This window comes from Erinaceus europaeus, chromosome 2, assembly GCF_950295315.1.
Source record: "Erinaceus europaeus chromosome 2, mEriEur2.1, whole genome shotgun sequence".
In the NCBI taxonomy this organism is placed as follows: Eukaryota; Metazoa; Chordata; class Mammalia; order Eulipotyphla; family Erinaceidae; genus Erinaceus; species Erinaceus europaeus.
In genome coordinates, this window is record NC_080163.1 from 62,294,417 (window position 1) to 62,319,577 (window position 25,161).

At 38.7% G+C, this 25,161-nt stretch overlaps 1 protein-coding gene across 6 annotated transcripts; it reads right to left on the bottom strand.

Moving 5' to 3' along the window:
* Nucleotides 1–4,712: 4,712 nt before the first annotated feature.
* GOLGA7 (golgin A7) lies at nt 4,713–24,322 on the bottom strand. 6 transcript variants are annotated; one of them, XM_060182048.1, is made up of 6 exons: nt 24,259–24,322; nt 23,740–23,872; nt 18,582–18,734; nt 12,345–12,446; nt 9,713–9,775; nt 4,713–6,152 (listed from the first exon to the last, which is right to left on the bottom strand). In XM_060182048.1, exons 2-5 carry the CDS (start codon nt 23,848–23,850, stop codon nt 9,728–9,730), a joined length of 414 nt encoding a protein of 137 aa, XP_060038031.1. In that variant the 5' UTR covers nt 23,851–23,872; nt 24,259–24,322; the 3' UTR covers nt 4,713–6,152; nt 9,713–9,727. The 6 variants fall into 6 exon arrangements, 5 of the variants coding, with proteins under 5 accessions (XP_060038031.1, XP_060038019.1, XP_060038015.1 ...); XM_060182036.1 differs by having other exon boundaries at nt 24,151–24,287; XR_009547351.1 differs by lacking the exon at nt 24,259–24,322 and having other exon boundaries at nt 9,713–9,782; nt 23,740–24,139.
* Nucleotides 24,323–25,161: the final 839 nt, after the last annotated feature.

Below are 25,161 nucleotides of genomic sequence, written 5' to 3' on the forward strand. Positions count from 1 at the left end.
ATCCTGACTTTGTTCAACTGCTCCCTTCCCCCACTGCCTGGAGGTGCTTGTAATTCACCCTTAGAGAAAAAAGCCTACCTATATATTATGGGCTCATGACCAGACCCTATATGGTAACTTCCCAGCTAAGATCTTAAACACCTGACAGGTCAAGATTTAACTCTACATTGTGTGTATGGCTTAATGATGATCTTAACCTCTCTCAAACCTTTTGGGTATATATCTACCTGCCCCCAAATAAATGAGTGGTCTCTGAGGCTTCTCCCAGAGGAGGTTGTGTGCTTACTTCCTCTCTGCGCACTCTCCTCACCAGGGTCTCCCTGGACCCCCAGGGGCCACCCCGGTCTCCGTTGCCAGTGGCCAGGGAGGTGGAGGGCCCAAGGATGACCCACACTCCAACTGAATCTTTATACATGGTGATGTATGTATTCTACCGAATTTGCCACCTGTCAGCTCCAAGGGAGGTTTTTCTTTTTCTCTTTATTTCTTCCTTTTTACCTTTCTTTCTTTCTTTTACACGAGCTATCCCTTCTTCTATGTCTAAAGAATAAGCCTTTTCTTTTCGAGGTTATATTCTTTTTAAAAAACTTTACTTTAGGGCCAGGCAGTGGCATACCTGGTTAAGCACTCATGTTACAGTGCTCAAGTGCTCAGGGTCACGCCCCTGGTTCCCACCTGCAGGGGAAAACTTCACGAGTGATGAAGCAGGGCTGCAGGTGTTTCTCTGTCTCTCTATCTTCCCCTCCCCTCTCAATTTCTCTCTGTCTCTATTTATTTATTTTTGGGTAGAGACAGAGAGAAACTGAGAGGGGAGTGGGAAATAGAGAGAGAGAGAAAGAGAAAGGCACTTCTGCAGCAGGGCTTCACTGCTGAGGAAATTTCCCCACTACAGGTGGGACCAGGAGCTTGAACCCAAGTCCTTATGCACAGTAACATGTGCACTATACTGGGTGCACCACAGCCCAGCCCTAAATTATATATATTTTTATTTTATGTATTTACTTATCTCTTCATGGAGTGGATTGAACTATTGAACATTACGGCATATGTATGAATACAAGAATAATAATAATATAGTAACCATATGAATTAATATACATATACTTGTTGTAATTTAACTTAACAAGGGGCTAAGTGTGGACTGCTGAGGTGCCTGAAAGGATTCACAGCAGGGAGCTGGGAACTGGTTTAAACAATACAAGGTTTATTAGGGTGAAACAGGTAAAAGACTTATCATCAAGGGTTAAGAGTACACTAGGTCCATAAAGTCTGAATATAGTTATCAAAAGTTTAGTCCCATAAGATAAACAATTGTCAGCTGAGGTATAGATTGCTCATGACTATAGGGGGTTCTTAAAAGTTTACCGGCTAGCAGAGTCACACGTATTCAGTTCCCAGGAGAAGTAGCCATGGCACACCTCCGCCGAGAAGCTTCTGACCAGGAGAAGCAGCAGCAGCCAAAGAGGCCACCTGCTCAAAGTCCCGTGCTTTTATATGTTCCCTTCTCTGAAGCACCTCCTCAGGGTGACATCATTTGTATGCTAATAGTCCCAAACTCCTGTTGGGGTCACAACATATATTATGAATGTCAACTGGGATAATTCATGGATTGTAATCATAAAGCAAATTAATTTTTATTCTAATTTTTTGTGTCTTGTTTATATGTTGGCAAAATTCTTCCTTTGTGTTTGGATGTAAACTGAGGAAGGCCTATGGTTACTCTTGTCACTCTGATTAAAAAAATGCTCCATAAATTCTTTAAGTAAAAAAATCCAGTCTTGATTTGGTGATTAAAATGTCCTGTTTTATAATTAGAATCCCTCTGGGGAGTAGTGCTATACTGGAATATTCTGGTAGGCATTCATCAGTGACAACAGTCACATTAGCCATAATGAGGGACTGTTTATGTAGTTAAGCCACATGCAGCCTCCATTTTTGCTACCTATGGCCGTTTTACATGGTCCCACTGAGCAAGCAGCCAGGAAGGCTGGAAGGAAGCTGATACCACAGTACTTCCCATTTCTTCATCAAGAATCACTTCACAATAGTGATTATCTGGGCACTTATCTATATGGTATGAGTTTCTCCCCATTCTGAGTTCATTTGTAGATCTTCCATGTAGTGTATCTCTACTCTCTATTTTTTTTTTACAATTATCTTTATTTATTTATTTGATAGAGACTGTCAGAAATTGAAAGGAAAGGGGGTGATAGAGAGGGAATGAGACAGAGAGACACCTGCAACACTCCTTGCCCTTATCCAGCTTTTGTAGTCCTTACTTTGATAAGGTTAGCTTTGGAGTGACTGAGGAAAATTTCCTTTTTATAAATAAAAATTAAAAAAAAGAAACTCTCAAGACAAGGTAACTTTAATGTACTCCTCACAGATGAGCTTTCTAGAATGTAAAGGAAAATATAGAATCATAAGGCATCTGGAGCAACAGAAAAGGGAGGCAGGCAAACAATTTCCCATACATTGAGTCTGTGTCTTCGTTTCTTTTCTGTTGTTCTGCTCAGCTCTGGCTTATGGTGGTGCAGGAAATTGAACCTGGGATTTTGGAGCCTTGGGCATGAAAGTCTATCTGTCCTTGAACCAATGACACACACAGTAATACTACAACTTAATGTGTTACAGTGGTATGGCACTTTTCTCCTTTTTTTTTTTTTTTTTGTAGAATAAGCATCTCATTTTCCTTAAAAGCCCTTGTTAGGGCTTTGTCAACTAAGTTTCTAGGTTTTTAGTAAACTTGTCCATTACTTGATTTCCAAATCTTTCTTTCTTTTTTTTTTAACCGGAGCATTGCTCAGGTAGTATAAGAGGTTGAACCTGGGCTTTGGAGCCTCAGGCATGAAAGTCTGTTGGCATAACCATTATGCTGTCTCCCCCACCCTAAATCCTTCCTTTGGTCTCAGGTATTTTAACTTTTTGCCTTTAACTCACGTAAATATTCAACTGCAAATTGTTGTGACACCACACATTAAATTGACTCATAGAAAATTAATAGTAGTTTCGGAATGTACATATGATTTGGGAATAGTATACAGGAAAGTTGTTTGTTCTCTCAAATTTTTCTAAGAGTCTCTCTCAGGGATATTACTACTTTTAAAATAGTTCTCGCTGGCAGGGTTAATAAAGTTAGTGTTGTCGAGGTGGCTGCAGTTGGGAATTCTGGCTACTGAGATGTTTTCCTATACTGAGGTAGTCACTCTGCATTGTTAGATAGTAAGTGAAAATCTTTTTCTGTAATTAAAATATCTAAAATATAGGCCTTTTCTTTCTCAATGGTTTAACTGAATCACCTCTCATTTTAAAGTTAGTCATATCTATAAACTTTTTTTTTTCAAGGGCATTATCCATAGAGTAGCTAAGCAATAAGGAATCTGATCAAGCAAAAACACTTGTCTTATATGAGATGCACACAGATATAGTTCATTAGCTAGGAAGAAGATACACCTATTTCTGTGTATACTTATAAAATCTGAGTTCCTGGTTATGTTGTTTGGCAGAAAAGGAATAATTGTAAAAAATACTTGAATGCAAATTATGATCATTTCCTGGCAATGAAATGAACTGGCCATGACAATGACTTCCGGCAGCCAATGGACTGGGACCTAGGTTCCTCTTCCTCCACCTTTTCTTCTTTCCTTTTCTTTTTGTTAAGAAGTTATATGTGACAGAAGAAATTTTTATTAACAATCTTTGGTTGTGCCTGTTTTTTGGAACTATTTCTTCAAAATGGGCAATTAAACATTTTATTAAAAAAACAACAAACTTCACATCTGCCATTTTGAGGCAGAGGGACAAGAATATAGGATACAGAGGGTTACAACTTTTATTCTGATCATGCAACTGTTTACACATTTTAGAGCAAACTACATGGATACTTGTACTCTCTAACTACCCAAGAATCTAGGTAGTGCAGTGTCTACATTTTGACATTCATAATTCATGTCAGGACCTCATCACCTGGGATCCTAATCCTAATTGGATTCCCACATAGATATCTATTTTGGGTTCCTCTTTTTTTTACCATCATTGGTAACCCCATTAGGAATGTCCTCATGAGCCCTTTTGTGGGCCTCTTCAGGACTATCCCTTTACTACAAATTAGCAGTGATAATTAAAAAAAAAATTTTTTTTTTATATTTATTGATTTTACCTTTTGTTGCCCTTGTTTTTTTTATTGTTGTTGTAATTGTTATTGATGTAGTCATTGTTAGAACAGAGAGAAATGGAGAGAGGAGGGGAAGACAGAGAGGGGGAGAGAAAGATAGACACCTGCAGATCTGCTTCACCGCCTGTGAAGTGACTCCCCTGCAGGTGGGGAGCCGGGGGCTCGAACCGGGATCCTTGAGACAGTCCTTGTGCTTTGCGCCATGTGCGCTTAACCCACTGCACTACAGCCCGACTACCGATAATTTTTTTTAAGTCTCCAGATAATCCACAATAGTAGTTAACTGTGATAATTTCTTTTTGAAAATAACATTCCAACTTTTATTTCTGTCACTGGACATTAGGAACTATTTCTTGGTTTTTGCCTATTAACATATTTGCTCGTAAGACAGGCAAAACACTGAAAAATAACACAAACTATATAGATTTTTTTTTTTAAATCTACACTTCGCCATTGAATTCTAACATTGTCTGCCAAATTTAATGCCCTACTATTTACCACTTCACCAAATCTCACCATATATGACACAGAGACAACGTGTTTAAGAAAAAATTTACTGTGTTAATATTTCAGCAAAGTTATTTCAACGGGTTTAAAAGGCAGACAGACAGACTAATACAGGCCATAAAGTAACAACGAAGTTTATACAATTAAAATATTACACAAACATATGGGACTTATGAATAATAGACTGCTAGTGGAAATTATACTTGTAAGACTGAATCCAATATTAGCACCTACAGTATCTCTGAAAGTAAAACCTTTAACTGCTTCATTCTTTCCTAATACATTTCTCTTAACTTTTCTCCCAAATACAGTGCTCTCAAACCCCAATGATGAACGCAGGGCATAAGAAGCCCTAAACTAAGAACACATAGGCAAAAGAACTATAAATATTGACTCAGACTTGACAGTTTTAGTTGGAAATTACTTATACTTGGTAAGATTTCTGTGCATTGAATACTGTATAGGAAGAAAGTCTAAAAATCAAAAGGTTTGCCTGGGAGGACAGTTAAAAATGAGCAGTATATAGTATTATTCCTATCAAATTTTTTTCTCATAAGTTATATTTATAACAAAACTATAATTAAAATATTTATTATACTTGCTTATTACACATTCAGGGACACAGGAGGGACATTTAGGAGTTTGATGGTTTACCATCCACTTTATTGTGCTTACTTATTTTTGTAATGAACAAGCAAAGCATAGCACATCTTCCCAACATTCAAGGTAATGCAACAGCAAAATTCTCAGAAGAAAAATAACTGGAATTGCATTAAATACTTTTAATTAGGAAAACTGCTATAATAAAACAAAATAACATGATACACTTATTTTTTTTTTTCCAATGAATTTCAGTTGGAGAAACTTAACAGAAACAGATCTGTAAAATTTAAGTCATGGCAAAATTATTAACAGTAATGTTTGAAATCTGGGAGAAATCTACGGCCGTACCATCCTGAACACACCTGATCTCATCTGAAATCTGGGAGATGCACTAACACAACCAGACACAGCTACTTGTCACACAAATCTTGGAGAGGAATATTTTGTTAGTTTTGAAGCGTATGACTGAATACTGGTTTAAGATCTGACTTGCGGAAGTTTAGAGGATGGAAGCTGGCCCAAGGAATGAGGAGTCCTTGGTACTAATAGCAGATAGGAAATAAAGTTTTGTGTTGGGCTGACCAGCTGCATATTTTATCAGTGATCTTGAATAGAAAAAGTGAAATGCTTCATTGTGTTTTCTCAGAAACTAATCAAAATATTAGAGAGTCCTACACAATTTGGAGACACAAAGTGGATGCTGAGTGACCACGTCACCCTGGGTGTGGAATTTTAGAAAGTTAGTCCTTGGAGTAAATGGCACCATGGCTCTGGCAGCAGATACAAAGGAATGATGCTCTGGAGAGGAGGTAGGGGACACCCTGCAATTGGCCAGTGGATAGATGAGGGCCCCAGCTGGAGGCAGCATCTGTAACAGAAGGGAAGGGAGAGGGATTAGAAGAGAGTGGTAAAAATCACCTCTAAAACATTTCTATTTCACCAATTGATATGAACCCATAATATAAGGGCTACATTTTCTTAATTTGGGGTTCAGTTCAATGAAATACTTGAACCTGTACTACTTGTTTCAATGAACACATAGCTCAACGGTCTAGAAGTCTCAGCCCCATATATTTCCTTCTCTAATCAATCATTTCATGAGACATAGTAAAGCACAGAGTTCATTGGTGAATCTGGAGCAAGGCTTCATCAGTTACTGCTTACTTTTTTTTCATCCCTGGACAAGTAACTGAGGCTCTCTCTTTGTGCCTGAATTTCCGCTTCTGAAAAGTGAGACTAAGAGTATCTACATTTATACGGTTATTACAATGATTAAATGAAGCATTTATTTAAAACAGTGTCAGCACACAGTGCCAACAAATGCTTGGCTGTTTTTATTATCATCAATTTGCTGTGATGATATATTCCATTAAAAAAAAAATAAGATACTTTAACTCAAAGAGATAAACACTATCAGCTGCAATCCAGGGTGTGGTACACAGTGAACACAGCATAGGGACTCTCAAGCATGAAGTCTCCAACTTTAATCCCAGCAGCACATGTGCCAGAGTGATGCTTTGATCATCCCCTCCTCCTGTTTCTCTCATTAGAAAATAAATAAAATATTAAAAAAACAAAACCAAAGCAAAACCCCCACCATCAGTCTATCTAACTATAAAGCCATTAAAAAAAAAAACTTTCATTTCACCAGATACAAAAGTAAATTCCAAATGGATCAAAGACTTGGATATTACACCAGAAACTATCAAATACTTTGAGGAAAATATTGGCAGCACTCTTTTCCATCTAAATTTTACAGGCATCTTCAACCATACAAATCTGATTGCAAGGAAGACAAAAACAAAAATAAACCAATTGGACTACATCAAATCAAATTAAAAGGCTTCTGCACAGCAAAAGAAACCACCATTCAAACAAAGAGACCCCCTATAGATGGGAGGAAATCTTTACATGCCATACATCAGACTAATAACCAAAATATATAGAGCTCACCAAACTCAGCAACAACAAAAGTGACCCCATCCAAAAAATGGGAAGATGATATGAACAGAATAATCACCAAAGAAGAGATCCAAAAGGCCAACACAATATATTATATATATATAATCTTCCAAGTCATTGATAGTCAAGAGAAATGCAAATAAAGACAACAATGAGATACCACTTCACCCCTTTGAGAATGTCACACATCAGAAAGGAAAGCAAGAGGTTGTGGGGGCAAAGGAGCCCTCCCACACTGCTGGAGGAAATGTCAATTGGTCCAGCCCCTGTGGAGGGCAGTCTGGAGAACCCTCACAAGGCTAGAAGTGGACCTACCCTATGACCCCGCAATTCCTCTCCTGGGGATACATGCCAAGGAACCATAAAAAAACACAACTTTGTTTAGAGATTTTTTTTTAGAAGGAAAAAAGGTCATTTGTTAAATAATTAATTTTCCTCTAATGCTACAATCTGAAGCTATCCTATAGACTAGAAAACAAACAAAACAACAACAACAACAAAAAAAACCCCAGTAGAATTGATTGAATTATTCTTATGGTTCTCTCCACCTCGTCTGAGATCTCAATCCATACTAGTAGGTCTTGAGTCTGTAGAACACGTTTTTGAAACCATATTATGTTGAACAAAAATATCTGCAATTATGAAGCTATCCAGTAGTTCTTATTTTTTAAAATGACTACAGATTAATAGGAGTGTACATAAACACCATTCCCACCACCAAAAGACTATGTCCCACCCCCTTCACCCCCCCACCCCATGAAGCTGAACATCCACCCTCACCCTCTACCCAGGGTTTTCACTTTGGCGCCCTACTACAAATTTAGTCAGATCCAGTAGTTCTTATAGTAGTGTAAATCTCTCCCATTGCAAAATTTCACTTACTTCAATACTGATAGTCTCAAAATAGACAGTGACTGCTTAAAATCCCATCCCCTTCAGTAAAACATATTTAGCAACATTAGCTGCTGAAGGAGTCATGGCAAATGAGTTGTGCTAAGTCAATGCAGTTGCAATGGACAAAACAAACGTATTCAAATGACATGCAGCAAAAGCCACATATAAGGTTCCTTAATGCTTGTTAAAGAGAAATATCAATTTGGAAATTGTGCATGGAAAAGTATATGGACAAGTATTATTTGTGTCTATAAACAAAATCCTATTAATGAAACAGAATATATGACAAAGGATGACATTATTTGGGTCTCTAGCTTTCAATAATTCAGGTGACACATTTAACAATATTAAAAGAAGACATCACTAGAATGCTGGTTGATGTTTAGGATTCAGTAAATGATAGGGGAACAGCCAAAATGTATTTTATTAAAAAGAGAGGTCTATGGGGGGGTAGATAGCATAGTGGTTATGCAAAGACAGTCTCATAACTGAGACTCTAGAATCCCCTCTGCACTACCATCAGCCAGAGCTGAGTAGTGCTCTGGTAAGAAGGAAGGAAGGAAGGAAGGGAGGGAGGGAGGGAGGGAGAGAGGGAGGATGGATGAATGGATGGATGGATGCAAGGGAGAGAAAAGAGGCCAGGCAGTGGTACATCTGGTTGAGCCCCTGGTCCCCACCCACAGGAGGAAAGATTTGCAAGTGAAGCAGTGTTGCAGGTGTCTCTGTCTCTCCCTTCCTTCTGGATTTCTGGCTGTCTTTATCTAATAAATAAAGATAATAAAAAAGAGAGAGGTTTATGAACACTCAGAGTAGAACTATACACTGTAATCTTATCATCTTGTATCCCACTATTAATCACAAGTTAAAAAAAAAAAATGAACACTCAAAATAACCAAAAGAACTCTTTCCTTTCTCTTTGTATTGCTGCATGACTTAGAGGAAGTATGGTGAAAAAATGGTGTTATGGTCAATTTGACTTAGGTACATATTCCTATAACATTAGCTGTGTGTGTGTGTGTGTGGTCTCTTTTTTTAAATTATTATTATCATTCTTATTTTTTGTAGAGACAGAGAAGCCAGAGAGTGTGTGAAAGAAAACAGCACTGAAGCTTCCTTCAATGTAGATGGGACCAGGCTCAAACTTGGGTTGTGCCCAACCAAGACAAAGCAGTGCCCTATACATGTGAGCTACTTTGCCAGCCCAGCAGTGTGGTTTTGAGAACATCCTTTAGTTTACTTATACTTTGGTTTGCTCATATGTACAATGGAGGATTTATACCACAGGGTTCTTGTGGGACTCAACTACTCAATGCCTAGGATATTTCTGGGCTATTAAAACAACTCCCATTCTAAAAACATCAAAGACCCAAAACAACAAAAACCCAAACCAGTCTGAAAACAAAAAGAAAACGATGTAACTGGGCTAAATAGACATAAAGAATACTAAACTAATATGGTGAGTAGTTTAAATGCTAAGTCAATAAAAACACCAGTTTAACAATGTTTTATCAACTCACATATTCAACAAGTCTGAAAAAAAACTGTATATTAACTACCTAGTTTTATAGCTACCTTAAATTCAATGGTTTATCTTCCACTGCTCATGCTTCTGTCTTCATAAATGGTAATTTCAATCTGACAGCATGGCTATTAAGAAAACACACTACAGAATACAACATTTGAAAGGCAGAACTCTATGGTAAGGGATGATGTGTATGATCCATACAAATTTTTCTTTCAATTTGATTTTTTTTTCCTTTTTCTTTTCTTTGTGGAGTCAGGGCCTCATGCATAAGCAATTTGGTAGTTTCCAGGTTGCTTTTTGTTGTTTTTTTTCTCCACTCAGAGACAGAGTGAGGGGAAGAGACAGCAGAGCATCAGAGCTTCCCCTGGCTCCACCTCCCATGTTGTTCTGGGGCTCAAGCCAGGACCTTACACAAGGCAATACATATGACTGACCTAGTGAGCAATCTCTTTCTCTGCTTATTTATTTTTTTTGAAGATTAAAAAAAAATTTTATTATCTTTATTTATTGCATAGAAACAGCCAGAAATTGAGAGGGAAGGAGGAGATAAGAGACACACCTGCAGCCCTGTTTCACCACTCACAAAGTTTTTCCCCTGCAGGTGGGGGCCAGGGTTCTCTCACACTGCAACATGTTGCTCAACCAGGTGCTTATTTCCATTGTTAAAAAAATTCTTCTGGGAGTCCGGCAGTAGCACAGCGGGTTAAGCGCACATGGCGCAAAGAGCAAGGACCAGCATGAGGACTCCGGTTTGAGCCCCTGGCTCCCCACCTGCAGGGGAATCGCTTCACAGGCGGTGAAGCAGGTCTGCAGGTGTCTGTCTTTCGCTCCTCCTCTTTGTCTTCCCCTCCCCTCTCCATTTCTCTGTCCTATCCAACAACAACAACATCAATAATAACTACAACAATACAACAACAAAGACAACAAAAGGGAATAAATAAATAAATAAATTCTTCTATGGGCTGAGGATATAGCATATGATATACATTTATGGTAAATGACTTTTTATGCCAGAGGCTCTGAAATCCCAGGTTCAATCCTTAGCAACACCGTAAGCCAGGGCTGAGCAGTGCTCTGGTCTTTCTCTCTCTCTCTGTAGGTCTGTCATTAAAATAAATTTCATCTATATATTCTTTTACTTGGAATTTTTTTTCATTTTGCTGATAATTTTAAGAAATATAACTGTTGTACTAAAGCTAAACAATGATGATTATTTTTTTCATTTGATAGGACCGAAAAATTGAGAGGTGAGGGGGAAACAGAGAGAGACACACACACCTGCAGGGCTTGCTTCATTACTAATGAAGATGTCCCCTTTGCAAGTGGGAACCAGGGGGTTGAACCCAGATCCTTGGGTTAGGCAACATGTGCACTTAACTGGGTGTGCCACCAGCCAGCCCATACAATGAGTATTTTACAGAAAAAAAAAAATCTGAAAAGGGATGCTTTATTGTAAAACTTAGGTTCCCCCACTTCCCTTAGTTTTCTTTTTATTATATAGAAAATAAAAGCTATCAAGACCAGAGCACCATTCTGATCTAGAGAGATTAAATCTGGGGCCTCTGGGGCTTCCTAACACTGGGCTATTTCCCTGGCGGGGGGCGGGGGGGAATCCATGGATGTAATAAGTTTGCAGGTTCATACAATTTTTCCCTTTTTTATATTTTATTCTTTAACATTTTATTTATGATTGATGAGAAAGAAAAGAGAGAAAGTTCCAGACATCTCTCTGGTACATGTGCTGCCAGGGATTGAACTCAAGACCTCATGCTTGAGAGTCTAATGCTTTATCCATCGCACCACCTCCCAGACCATCAAATTTTTTTTATAATTTCTTTTTCTTCTAATTTTTGTTCTTTGTAATTTCTAAAACTTTAAGAATCATTGCTACATAGTATTAAACTGTTGAAATTATTATTCACTGGAAAGCCCGAGATTATTTGACCCAAGTTTAAACAAACAAAAAAACAAAAACAAACAACCCCTCCCCCCAAAACATGGCCAGGTGTTGGTGCATCTGGTTGAATGCATGTGCTACAATGTGCAAGGACCCAGGCTTGAGCTCTAGTCTCCACCTGGAGAGGGAAAGCTTTCTGATTGGTGAAACAGGGCTGCAGGGCTCTCCCTCTCACCCCCTTCCTCTCAATTTTTGGCTGTCTCTATCCAATAAATAAATAAGTAAAGATTATAAATAAATAAAGATAATAAAATAAAAAAAACATGTTTTATCTTTTACTTGTGTTTTCAAGCTAAATTAGCTTTTAGTATTTTATTTACTAAACTCATAGTGATTTCCAAAGCTTACTGCCTCTAAAAGTATGCACAGTATGTAAAAGGTAATGAAACTGGCAGCTGTAATTGATTTCAAGTAGTTAGATGAACCCATGGTATTGCAATTCATTTGGATGACAAATCTCACCACACATTCTGAGTTTATGCAGTTCAAAGGGCTGAACTGCATTACTTGTACCACCCTTATGATCACTACAAGATGCCTTCAGAATCACCAAGAAGGATGGTTACCAAAACACTAAATAATCCAGAGACCTACACAAATGCAAAGGAGAGACATGCTTTAAGAAAAAAAAAATCAGAGAAGATTCATAGGGCAAACACAAGACAAGGGAGTTAGTTGTGTTTTCTCTAGTCAATGTCATATGATTTGTGCTAAAAAGATACAACTCGAAGTCCTCTCTCTATGGGATCTGTCAGGAGGAGGCCTTGGGGAGCATATATCTTCTCGTTCTGCTCTTGAATATATTTGGAGACTTTCTTTAGAACCTGAGGAAAAAAAACAACATAGCTTCAAAAAAATTTCATTAGCTTTGCCTTCAAGTATCAGTTGGATTTCAACCATTCAGGCAATCGAATTATCGAGTCATATGGATATTCATATGGAAGGTTTATAATGCTGATTACTTGGCTCATACCATTGGCATATAATACACAGCACAGCAGGATGAACTATTCAAGTCACAGATATCTTCAATGCGGTATAAATACAAATGCATAAAGAGGCATGATGAGAACCAATTACCTCCTTAATGCCTACTCACTTCAATACCGGATATAGAGAAATCAATTAATCAATGGTTAACTAAGTTTTCCTCTTTCCCTACTCATCAAATGTTGTTAATGTGACATCTTCTAATATCAACGACAGTTCTTGCTCTTCCGCTTTAACCCTTTCTTTCCTTTGTATGTCTTTATTAGTTTTAAGTAATGGTATATTAGCCTATAACACAAGGTAGACTTGTTAATTTAAAACTGAAAATTTTATTTCTTTTGCAACATATGTGGGTTTAGGTGCTGTGGAATTTCTGATGACCATAAATGCTTAATATTTGCATGGCTGCATGTAGTGCTATTCTACAGTTTGCTCTGTGTCCTGGATGGTTACCTCAATTTGTAATAAGGCTATAAAAGTCAAGTAAATGCAGACAAAACCCAGATAAGGTACAAAGGGACTTCTGGAAATCACCAAATCCAGCTTTAATAAGGGTGATTCTGAGAAAGATATGCTAGAGGAAAATAAATCTTAATAGCTATATCCAAAATCAAAGAGGTACATGTTTTATTTCAGACTCAAAATTATCATAACTGTTTTCTGGCTAATGTTCAAAGAGGCTTTGATCCAGTTCTTTAATTACTATATATTTTCTTAAGTTCACACTACCAGCATATGATAAAGTCACAGATAAATGTGATTCCAACACAAAGGGTAAAAAGAATGGCATGAAAACAAAGCAGGGAATGAGAAAACGATTTATGTGTGGGTGTACTATGTACCAGGCCAAACTACCAAATTAAGTGTCACAATTAACTGCTTTGGTATAAATTGATTAAAATTTAAAACTCTATGTGGTTTATATAATGAGTTTTCTCACTAAACGGAAATTAAATAGTTCATTTGGGTTGCATCTTTGGGAATAATCCAATCTCAGGTTTTATGTTTTTTGAAAAAGAGCATGATATTAAAAGTACAATCTTTAATAAAGTCTTTTATAGTACATTAAGAACACTTTTATTAAGAATATGTAGCAAATTAAGAATACTTTTGTAGTATTTAGTAAATTGAGTAGTAACCTAAAAATAAAATAGTAAATTAAGACTACTATTTCTAAGGAAAAGATTTTCCCCCCCACATAATTACCTGAAATAATTCATATACTATTCTCTACTTCCCTATCTCTCTCCATTTCTGTCTGCCCTATCTAACAACGACAACATCAATAACAACAACAATAACTACAACAACAATAAAAAAACAAGGGCAACAAAAGGGAAAATAAATATTAAAATATATATATATCTCCTTAGACAGTAAGTTTGCCATTCATGCTAATAAATTGAAGGCACTAGCTCATAAAGGTGACTTAGGATTCTCAATGTTCTCTCCAGTTTCCTTTTCACCTCACCTGGCAGAATTGGAAATTGAAGAGTCAATGTTCTTTCACCCCAGTCCATTAATGGAGGGTAGAGGGTGAAGGGGAAAACCCAGAAAAATGTTTGCATGACTGGTTTCAAAGAAAGAATTCCTTCAGAACAGATTACCTTTCTCACTCTTTGAGTACATGTTACTAGAGAGAAAAAAAAATGCTTTATTTGATTCAAGGATAGCTTTCTTGCACAACGTTTTTATTTAAACTTTAATAACATGCACGTGCAGTTGGGTATCAAGTCAAGAAAAAAAACTAAGTTTTCTTTTTGTACAGGTTCTAAATCCTCTTATACTCTTTCATGAAGGCAGCACTGCCCTAAACAAATTATTTTGAAAGTCTCTTTAGTTACAGGAAAGAATTAATAAAAGTAAACTCATACTGCATCCCAGATAAGAGAAGCACCATCTTAACTCCTAAGAAAACTTGTGTTGACATTTCTGCTCCAACTTTGTTATTCTTAATAAATTAGTGTTAAAAACAAACTATAACACTGAATAAAATTATCTTTGTTATCCTTAAACCATAAATAAAACCTAAGATTATATATATTTATAAAACTAAACACAATGAAACCTCAAGAAAAACAATTATTCTCCTTGAAAATATTAGACTTGAGAAAGTCTTCCAGGCCTTCATGGAAAACAGTGCAAATGAGGATAAATGATAACATCAAGATCTTAAGTGCTTTTTTTTTTAAAAAAAAAAGTAAGTTCTGGTTTCTCTGCACCAAAGAAAAGGACTCTGGGGTGGGGATGGGGGTGTGTTCAGGTCCTGGAATATGCTGGCAGAGGAGGACCTAGGTGTGTGTGGGGGGTTAATTACGTGGAAAAATGACAAATGTTGCATATGTACCAACTAATGTATTTTACTGTTGACTATAAACCATTAATCCCCCAATAAAGAAATGTAAGTTCCTCCTGTGTTCCCTTTATGTATTACAGTACATAGGCAGACGAAAAGTTTTCTAGTTGATGAGCAAGGCTGATAGGAAAACCTTCTTTTTTTTATTTCTTTATTGGGGAGTTAATGTTTTACATTCTACAGTAAATACAATAGTTTGTACATGCATAACATTCCCCAGTTTCCCATATAACAATACAACCCCCACTAGGTCCTCTGTCATCCTTCTTGGACCTGTAACGAAAACCTTCTATAAGCCCATTTGTTCCCTGATTATAATGGGGAAACAACAGAGAAGTAACACTGAGATCTTTATCTTCATTTTAAACCAAATAAATAGCACATTATAGGGGAAAAATGCGCAATTGTTCTGGAGAGTTTTAAAAAGCCTATTCTATAATTAAAAAAAAAATTAACCCTCATGACAAAATGTAAGCATTATAATGTGTGGTTTACTGTTAATAGATGTGAAGTCTTAGCGTTTAAAACAATATAGATGAAATGATTCAATCTTACTCTTCTAAAAAATAAATTTCTATGGGACAGATGGGAATGGAAAAGGCAATTATTCTAAATTTTAATCAGTGTATCAAAAATACAGATGTAAATACATATTTAATTTTGGTGTAGAACTATACTGTCACCTTACAATGCTGTAAGCCACTATTAATCATAAAAAAAAAAAAAAGGCTTGATAGAAAATATATATACACTTAAAAGTTTTCTTTAAAGAACACAGGTATTTGATGCCAACTAGAGTTCCCTGGGCAGATGACCCCACCAATGTGTTTTGGAGTCCCACCCCACTAGGGAAAAAGAGAGACAGGCTGAGAGTATGGATCGACCTGCCAATGCCCATGTTCATCGGGGAAGCAATTACAGAAGCCAGACATTCTGCACCCCATAATGACCCTGAGTCCATACTCCCAGAGGGATAAAGAATAGGAAAGATATGGGGGTAGGGATATGGAGTTCTGGTGGTGGGAATTGTGTGGAGTTGTACTCCTCTTATCCTATGGTTTTGTCAGTGTTTCATTTTATAAATAAAAATTAAAACAAAACAAAAACACAGGTATGTCACATCTGAATTATGGCCACTCCAATTATTCACTTTGTGTGATCTAGTTAGCAATGCCCAGTTTCTAAAATAAGATAACCTATTTTTAAAATGTGGTCATGTCTTAATTTTTAGCTTTTTAACTTTTTTTTGGGGGGTTTCCATACCTTTATAATATTTTCTTTCTCAAAAAGAAAGAGATCTTGATTAGACCTAGAGAACAGTACCTGTCTATGAACCTTGGGTGAAATGCACACTGAGATCAGTCAGCTTCCACTGAGTTTCTGACACATGAAAACTAACTGCCTTCCAGAAGTTGAAAAACAAGATCAGAAGAGCAAACACAAGTAGAACTTGAACTGGAATTGGTGTACTGCACCAAAGTAAAAGACTCTGGGGTGGGTGGGTGAGGAGAAAACAGATCCAAAAAGGATGACAGAAGACCTAGTGGGGATTGTATTGTTATATGAAAAACTGGGAAATGTTATGCATGTACAAACTATTGTATTTACTGTTGAATGTAAAACATTAATTTCTCAATAAAGAAATTAAAAAAAAAAAAAGACTCTGGGGGAGAATACAGGTCCAAAAAGGATAACAGAGAACCTAGTGGGGGTTGTATTGTTATATGGAAAACTGAGCAATGTTATGCATGTACAAACTATTGTATTTACTGTTGAATGTAAAACATTCATTCCCTAACAAAGAAATTAAAAAAAAAAGAAAACTAACTACCTTCCAAGATTAATAACCAAAAGGGCTTAAATTAAGATATGGCATTCTTAATCTTGTAAGGAGAATTAAAATAAAAATGTGTATGTAAGTTCATAAATGTCTAATTAAAACTTCTATGTGCTTACTTAATTTTAAAATCTGTCTTGAAACACTATTAAGTATCTTCCATATGTGAGGCAATTTATTAATTCTATAATAAGACTCATTCTTTATTCTCTTATTAGGGAATGATTTACAACACAGTTGCTGTCAGATACAGTGAGGGTTTGCACATCACCCTACCACCAGCCTAAGTCCTCCCCCAGCATAGCACACTGGCTCCCCAACACCCACTCTAAAACCCATTTTACAGCTGAGAGAGCTCAGAATAACTCGCAAAAGATCCCATAATTAGTACATGATTTGGCTGGCACCCAGTTACTAACTTCATTTTACAAGTGAAAGAGGAGGTATTTGTTATCTAGTTCATCAAATTCACATGATTAAAAAAAAGTTAATTAAAAGTATTTTTCAACAAATTTAAATGCTACAGTGAAGTGACAAAGCACCAAATACTCTGCTCAGCATAAATGAAATGTCCTGCAGGATATATTTCTATCTTGAGTTGGCAATCTTATATACTTCTTCAAGTGATCATGGTAGATGATCTTTTTTTTTCTCCATAGAAGTACATCTAATTCTGAGTTTTGGTTCTATTGTAAATATATACCTTTTATTTGTTACTTCCTCTCATCTCTACTGCTTTGCTCTTTGTCCAAGTTACTATCATCTCTTGCTTAATCTTTTATGGAGCTTCATAACTGCTAATTTAGTTGTCAATGATACACTAAGATAATTTATGTTAGCATGCTAATGGAGAATAGATCAGCCTTTTCATTCAACAGCTCAAATATTTTCATTTTTGCTGCAACTATGTCTACTTTTCATCACAGAGTATAAGACACTTACAAGGATATTTCTAGTACAGTATAGCTACAGTATTTTCATTTTCAAAACACAGTCCTATGTTTTGGTCTACTAGGATTAACTGAGTCATTCATTCAGCAAACACTTAGTGAATGTCTACTATGCTGAAGGCATGGTGTCAGGCATAGAGATGAACATACAATAGTTACAAGTATGATTCTTGACCTTAAGAAAAATACAGTGAAGGGCAAATAAAACAAGAGTGCAAACTGCTATATTCCAAAGCAGTGGGTAAAAGGTACCAGCAAAGAGACACAAATCAAATGTCAGAATTGAGAGGAGAGAAAGAATTCTGATTAGAAGAGTGGGGAAAAATTAGATGTAAATGGGACATAAGGGATGGGTGAGATCTGAATGTGGGAAGAATGGGGTTCTAGGCAGAAGCTTAGAGAAAATATTTGGTTTAGATGGTTTATTTAGTGACCAGTGAATAATTGTGCTTGGCTGAAATAGAGCTGGGGGTAGGTTGGAGACAGAGCTGGGAAATGAAGCTATAAGTCAGCTTGAGAAAGGTCTTAAACTTGATTAGGTAGCAATAAATGGGGAATTGGGAAGATCTCTTACTTAGCAGGAGTGATCAGGGTAGGCTTTCTTATGTGAAAACAGTAGCAGAATTATTATTATTACTATTTTAAGCAGAGGACAGACAGCTCAGCTTTGGTTTATGGAGATGCTGGTATTTAACCCAGGCATGAAATCTTTTTGCCTAACGATTATGCTATCTCCCTGCCCTAATGGCAGATATTTTTTAAAAGTAGGTAAAAAAATCACAATCATGAATTTTTACCATTTTAAGGAAAGTGAGTGTGGCCTTACCTTCTCGTAATGAGTTTCCATACACAAGAAGATGGTATATGCTGTTAAACAAGCCAAGCAGCCTTCAAGATACGACTGGCCACCAAGCTTCTCTGCTTCTGCATAAAGGTTATTTAGAGTTCGAACTGTTTCTTCAAACTGCTGTCTATCAATCTGTAGGAAAGAAGGAATTTAAAAATAAGTTTTGTGGTTGGGAAACATGGCTCAGTGGTAGAGAGAAAGCCTTACAGCCTTGAGGTCCTGAATTCTAACCCCAGAACCTCATAAACAAAACAAAACACCATAATAAATAGAATATAAGTGGCAGAAAAAAGGTACGTTGGTTTCCCTTTCTCTCAAGAGAAAAAGATTTGGAAAATAATGCTTGCTATTACTAATGCACTTTATTTTGCATATATATGTATACATATATATATTTTAACCAGAGTGTTGCTTAGCTCTGACTCAAGGTAGTGCAGGGAATTGAGCCTCAGGCATGAGAGTCTCTGCATAATCATTATGCTATCTACCCCTCCCTTACCAATGTTTTTATCTAGTATTTATAAATGCTTTTTAAGGTGATTAAATCTGGACCTATTACTAAAACTACTTAGGATTTAAAAATGTGTCCCCTATACAGATGGCACATATCTTCAAAATTCAACATGGTTGTGTCTCTATCCTTGACACTGAAATCTGAGTTTTAATTTTATATGCCATCCATCTTTCCATTTGCTCACATTTATGGAGCACCTGCCATCTACTCCAGTAAGTCTTAGAAGAAGATGAGGAAGGCACTGTCTCAGTTCTCAAGGAGGCTACACATGCAGGTACAGCAGCTATGTAAACACAAAAATGCAGTAAAACTGGCAGGGTGCTAATAAAAGAGGCATATATAGTGCATAGTGGGAGCACAGAAGGATGGATGTTTCCATTATCTGGACAGAGTAGGTCATATTAAATCAACTACCCAAAGATCGGAATTTACCAGGCAAAGAAGGAAAAGGAAGCTATTTTGAGCAAAAGTACCTAAATGTACAAGTTCTGTATTCTATCTATTCAAGCTCCCATCTTTTTAAAAAATGACTTGGTAACTACTTGGTTACTAAAAGTTCACATCTGATCAAGACAAAAATCTCAAGCTATCACACACTCTTCACACCAAGTCATTTCTATTGCCTCTTTCCTTTCCTTTTTTTAATTATTTATTCAACAGAGACAGAGAGAAATTGAGAAGGGAAGGGAGACAGATGTGGAGAGAGACAGAGAAGCACCCTGCTTCTCCACTTATGAAGCCTTCCCCCCTGCAGGTGGGGATCAGGGACTTGAACCGGGTCCTTGTACGCTGTAATATGTGCACTCAACCAGTTGTGCCACTGCCTGGCTCCTCTGTTGCCTCTTTCCATTCAGTGACACTATGGTGAATTTACACTAACACTACTGTCATTGCTGATTTTTCACCAGTCATGCACTTTTACTTTCTCCTTTCCTTACCACTTTACTTTACTTTTAATATCACTCTGTAGACTTCAAATCTCAATACTTTGAGGGCCAGGTGGTGGTGCACCAGGTAGAGCACACAGGTTACAAATCTCAATACTTCACTGTAGGGCATGAATTGCCCACTAACATTATCTGATACCATCATTCAAAGCCACAAATCAGTTTATTTGTCCCTATGCTCGGCCTTCTGTCATACAATTTCCCTCTCACTCCTAAAACTAACAACTACAGACAGATTCTCTTATGAACTCCTTATATAGAAACAGATTCAGAAAAAAAAAATTAAAGAATTTCAAGATGAAGTTTGAGAAAGTATTCCCAAGAACATAACTTTTTAAAGAGTAGAACAAGGGTCCATGTGTGAGGCCCTGGCACTAAAAATAAATAAATAAGGAATAGGATTGTAAGCTATCGAAATTATTTAAAAACAGCTGTTATTTCTGTTTTGCTCTTCCTGAGGAAAACTGTGATGAGGACTCAATGAGCCAGTGGGATAAAAAATAAAAAAGTACAGGGAGTCAGGCAGTAGTGCAGCGGGTTATGTGACCTTAACTTGGTGCACCACTGCCTGGGCCCCCTGATGAAGCTTTTTAAATTATTTATATTTCTTGTGGATACCATGAGACAAAATCATGGGATCTAACCCAGAAACATCTCATTTGGGGCTGGGGAAATAAGCATACAGGTTATACAAATCCCTTTCATGACCAAGGCTCAATCTCCAGCACTACCATAAGCCATAGCTGAGCAGTGCTCTGGTGAATGTACCTCCCTCCTTCCCTCTCATTCAAGTAATTAAATAAAATATTAAACTAGTCCAGGGCCAGTTGATAGCGCACTTGCATAGTGTCCTTGCTTTGCCATGGGCATGACCCAGGTTTTAGCCTGGCTCCCATGGCATTGAAAGGAGCTTCATTCACTCTGCCTCTATATACAAACCCAAAGTGTATGTACATCAGAATGCCAAAGGATGCCAATGTTGGTTTTCAATACTGCACAACTGAAACCTACACAATATTATAATGCAATGATACTGTAATAAAATCATCCTTAAGGGGGGAGAGGCAAAAAAAAAAAAAAAAAAAAAAAGCATGGCAAATAGTAGTAAAAGCAAGGACATGTTTAACAATGCAAAGGCTCCACAGAACTAATGCTGCCATTTTTACCCCACTGCCTTTCGACACTATGAAGAATAGCCGTTAGTGTCCGTGTCCATTCCCATCTGTTCCCCCCAGTGTTATCTGAACACTGACAACGGAGTCGTATCAAAATTTGACTGGAGCCAAGTACACATTTGGATCAATAAACATTGAAAGTCAGAATGGAAACAGGAGTCAGGCTGGCTTTCTCAGAATTTTTGCTTCCTGTTGAACTATGTGACAGAAGCACAGGGCTGAAGTTTAAAGCAACAGCCAAAAGTCAAAGACAGTTTCTACTGACCAGATGGAGAGATAACATTTTGATTGGTATGTAGGGGAGTAAATGTCTCAGTTATAGTTCAATTATTTCTCTTTTGCCTCAAATCAGGATACTTAAGTCATTTGTATTTTGACTAACAGGAAGATAAAGCCTCCTTTATAGAATTGTCCGGGCAATAAAGTTCTGAGGCATCAAAGTTGCTTTGATAGGCGGTGGAGAAAGTAAGTGTGTTAATAGGACTTCTCACTCTCACATTAAATAGCACAAATGTGTATGTTCAATGCTTTTAAGTAACAGAAGACACCCATAAATTAGGTTCTTCTTCGACTTAGCTGCTAAGTGTGATGTCCTCACAAAAGGAAAACCAGCCTTAAATGGCAGAGCAATACGTATAATTTCTAGGGTAAGTTACTAGAGAAACAAAGAAACCTTTCAATTTCCCATTTTAACCTCAACCTTTAAAAAGAAAGAAAGAGAGAGAGAGAGAAAAGGCACAACTGAACATTCGTATAGGACAACTCATACAATTCTCAGAATCACAAGCAGTTCTGGGTTATATGAAGCCAAAGTAAAAGGACTACAATACAAAGCCTGTACCACACACAGTGGAAGATCAATGTATGATTCTGCATATATTTATTTGGCTCAACTATGAGCGGGAAGCTTGACTTTAAAACCTTTAAGCAAGAGTTCTGTTTCATCCATGTCAGTGTGCTAAAATTAAGTAGCTTGACCATGATAACTGGATTGCCATAAAAATGTAAGGATAAAACATTTGATAAACACTAACATTTTAATACGTTAACTGTGCTGTTTAGTGGTGCTAGCCAACAGGCAACTAGCTCAAATTCTACCTCTTCAAACTATTGTGGAAATGTCCACTTAGTATCAGGCTAAGTTGTAACCCCTTACATTGTGACAAAACACTGAAGCCTTTAAAGGACTTTTCAGAAACAAGCTCATCTACACACCAACTTTATAAGACATGTTTAATCTTTAATTTGCATTTACAGAAACATTCCTGGGCCACTCTCCTAGCTCGGGTTTTAAATTAACCTAAAGGGCCCTATAATTAATCACTGTTGATTTTTCAGCCTTGGCAGTCAGGTAGAGCAATGTTTTCCTTACAGGGTGACTTGAAGTGACTGCTAAACATTTCTCTGGTGCAGACTCATCTACACCCACTTAGTCCCTGGCCAGCATAGCTCAGCCCCACACCCACAGCGTGTCTCATCGCCTGAGTCCCTCAACCTCCTTGTGGAAGAGGAAAGGGCTATGAAACCTGCTCCAGTCTAACCCAACAGTGACCTGTACAGGACACAAAATACACAGTAACAAGGCGCAGTAAACCAGCAGTCTATTTGGGTGAGTAAAATACACGTGGGTTCAATAATACACAGACAAGCTTACTTCACTGTACATGTAATGACTCTTTTTGCTACATTGCAAGGAAGGGCAAACAGACACATGCCATTCTCCCATTTCTGTATGCCAGGTAGTCAAAGGATCTCTAGTCTCATGGCAACTGATGGAAGCCAACACAATACAGGGACAGGGGGCTACCAGAAACAGTAATTGAAAATGACTTCCTCTCCCACCCCCGTAGCCTGCTTCGAGCTATTTCCCTGTAATCAGCCCATCCTTAAGGGAGAAGAGGCAAAAATAAATAAATAAATAAATAAGTAAAAAGGCATGGCAAGCAGTGGCAAAAGCAAGAGTCATATATTGTTCTATGCTTCCCCCCTTCCAGGTTCCAAGAATGTCTGTCTAAATCGACTGGTTTACCCACTTGCTAACTTTTCTTTCTCTCTCTTCCTCTCTCGTTTTCTCTCTTTCTTCCTCCCTTCTCTCTCTCTCTCTCTTTTTGCCGAGCATTGGTGATCAATCAGCAAAGGGGCCTCCAAGAAACTCCACTCACAAGAAGGACTAGGATGGTCTTTTTTTTTTTTTTTTTTTTTGCCTGGCCAAGTACGAGGATGCCGTTTTAGAAGAGCAGGCTACTACGGGCATCCCAGAGCCTTGGTGATTACAGCTCCTGGTCGCGGCGGATCCGTGGCCTTGGGGTGAAGGTGGAGGAGTTTCCTCCTGTACAGATTCCTGGTACTGAGCTCGAAGGTTTCCCCGCCAGGGTGCTGGTGGTGGTGGGGTGCTGGGCCGCCTTTCCTCCAGACACCCGGGAGGGTGGGCGGCGGCCTGTGGACCCCGAGCCCCGCCCCCGCCCGGCCCCCCCAGCAGGTGCGCGGCCCCAGCTGCCTACCCGGTTCTCCAGCTCCGCCGGGAACTTGGTCTGGAACTGGCAGCGCGTGCCGCTGCTGTAGTCTCGCTGGATGAACACCTTCCCGGACACCGGCGCCTGCTGCGGCCTCATGGCGGGCACAGAACGGGCGGCGCTGCGGGTTCGAGGTGAGGGGTGGTGGTGGGGGGGTGGATGGACAGATGGACACACAGCACCCCCGGGTCAGATCCCCGGCCTGGACCCACCAAGCCTCTCGACCCCACCCACCGCCCTAAGCAGCCCAAGGCCGCCCCGGCCCCGCTTCCCTTCACCCCATTGCAGTCACCGCCGGCCTCCAGCGACCGTCCGGGTCCAGGCCCTGCGCCCCCCGCCTCCTGCCCTCTCCCCGACACCCCCCCCCCCCAAGCCCGGTTCGGCCCGGAAAACACGAACCCGCCTCCTCAGCCCTCCAGCTGCTGTCGCGCCGCCTACGCCGTCACTTACGTCCTGCTGCAAAAGGCCTCTTTCCTCCCCACCCCGCCCCTCAGCTCGGCCTCCTACCTCCAAGTCCAGGCCCCACCCTCTCTCCCGGCGGTAAAACCAGTAGACTGAGGCTGCGCGGCGAGTTGCGGGGTGGGCGGGACCAGATATGGCTCCGCCTCCATCACCCGCCTTTCCGGAAGAAACAGGGTGGGCGGGGCATCCACTGTGGAGTTGGGGCGGGCTCGGGCAGGTGGGTTCTGAGCGGCCGCTTCTCTGATACATTGCGACTAGCCCGAGTCGGTCGGCTCATGACAGATTTCCACTCGTGTTTGCACCTCTCAGCTTGTAGTAGAGCGCCACTTCACTATGTAAAACTGCTCGCATAGAATGATAACTATAAAGCAGGACTTTGGAGGACCCATTTAGCCCCTCCATAAACACTTACAATTGAGTGGGAGGAAGAACAGCCTGCTTAGGCTTCATTGCCCTCTCCTCTTAGGACTTTTTCTTTTTTTTCTTTTTTTTTTTTTTTTGTTAAAATAAGTACATTGCTCAGCTCAGCTCTGGTTTATGGTGGTGGAATGCAAACTGGTACAGCCCCTTTGGAAGACTACTGAAAATCCTTAAGCAAATATAAATGGAAGTACCTTATGATCCAGCAATACCACTCTTAGACATTTATCCAGTGGACACTCAAATACTAATTAAGGAGTCCGGCGCTAGCACAGTGGGTTAAGTGCATGTGGCACAAAGCGCAGGGACGGGCATAAGGATTCCGGTTCGAATCCCTGCCTCCCACCTACAGGGGCGTTCATTCACAGGCGGTGAAGCAGGTCTGTAGGTGTCTGTCTCTCCATTTCTCTCTGTCCTATCTAACTACAACAACAATAAAAAACAACAAAAGCAACAAAAGGGAAAAATAAATAAATCTAAAAAAAAAAAAGAAAACTCACAAAAAAAAAACACTAATTAGAAGGGATG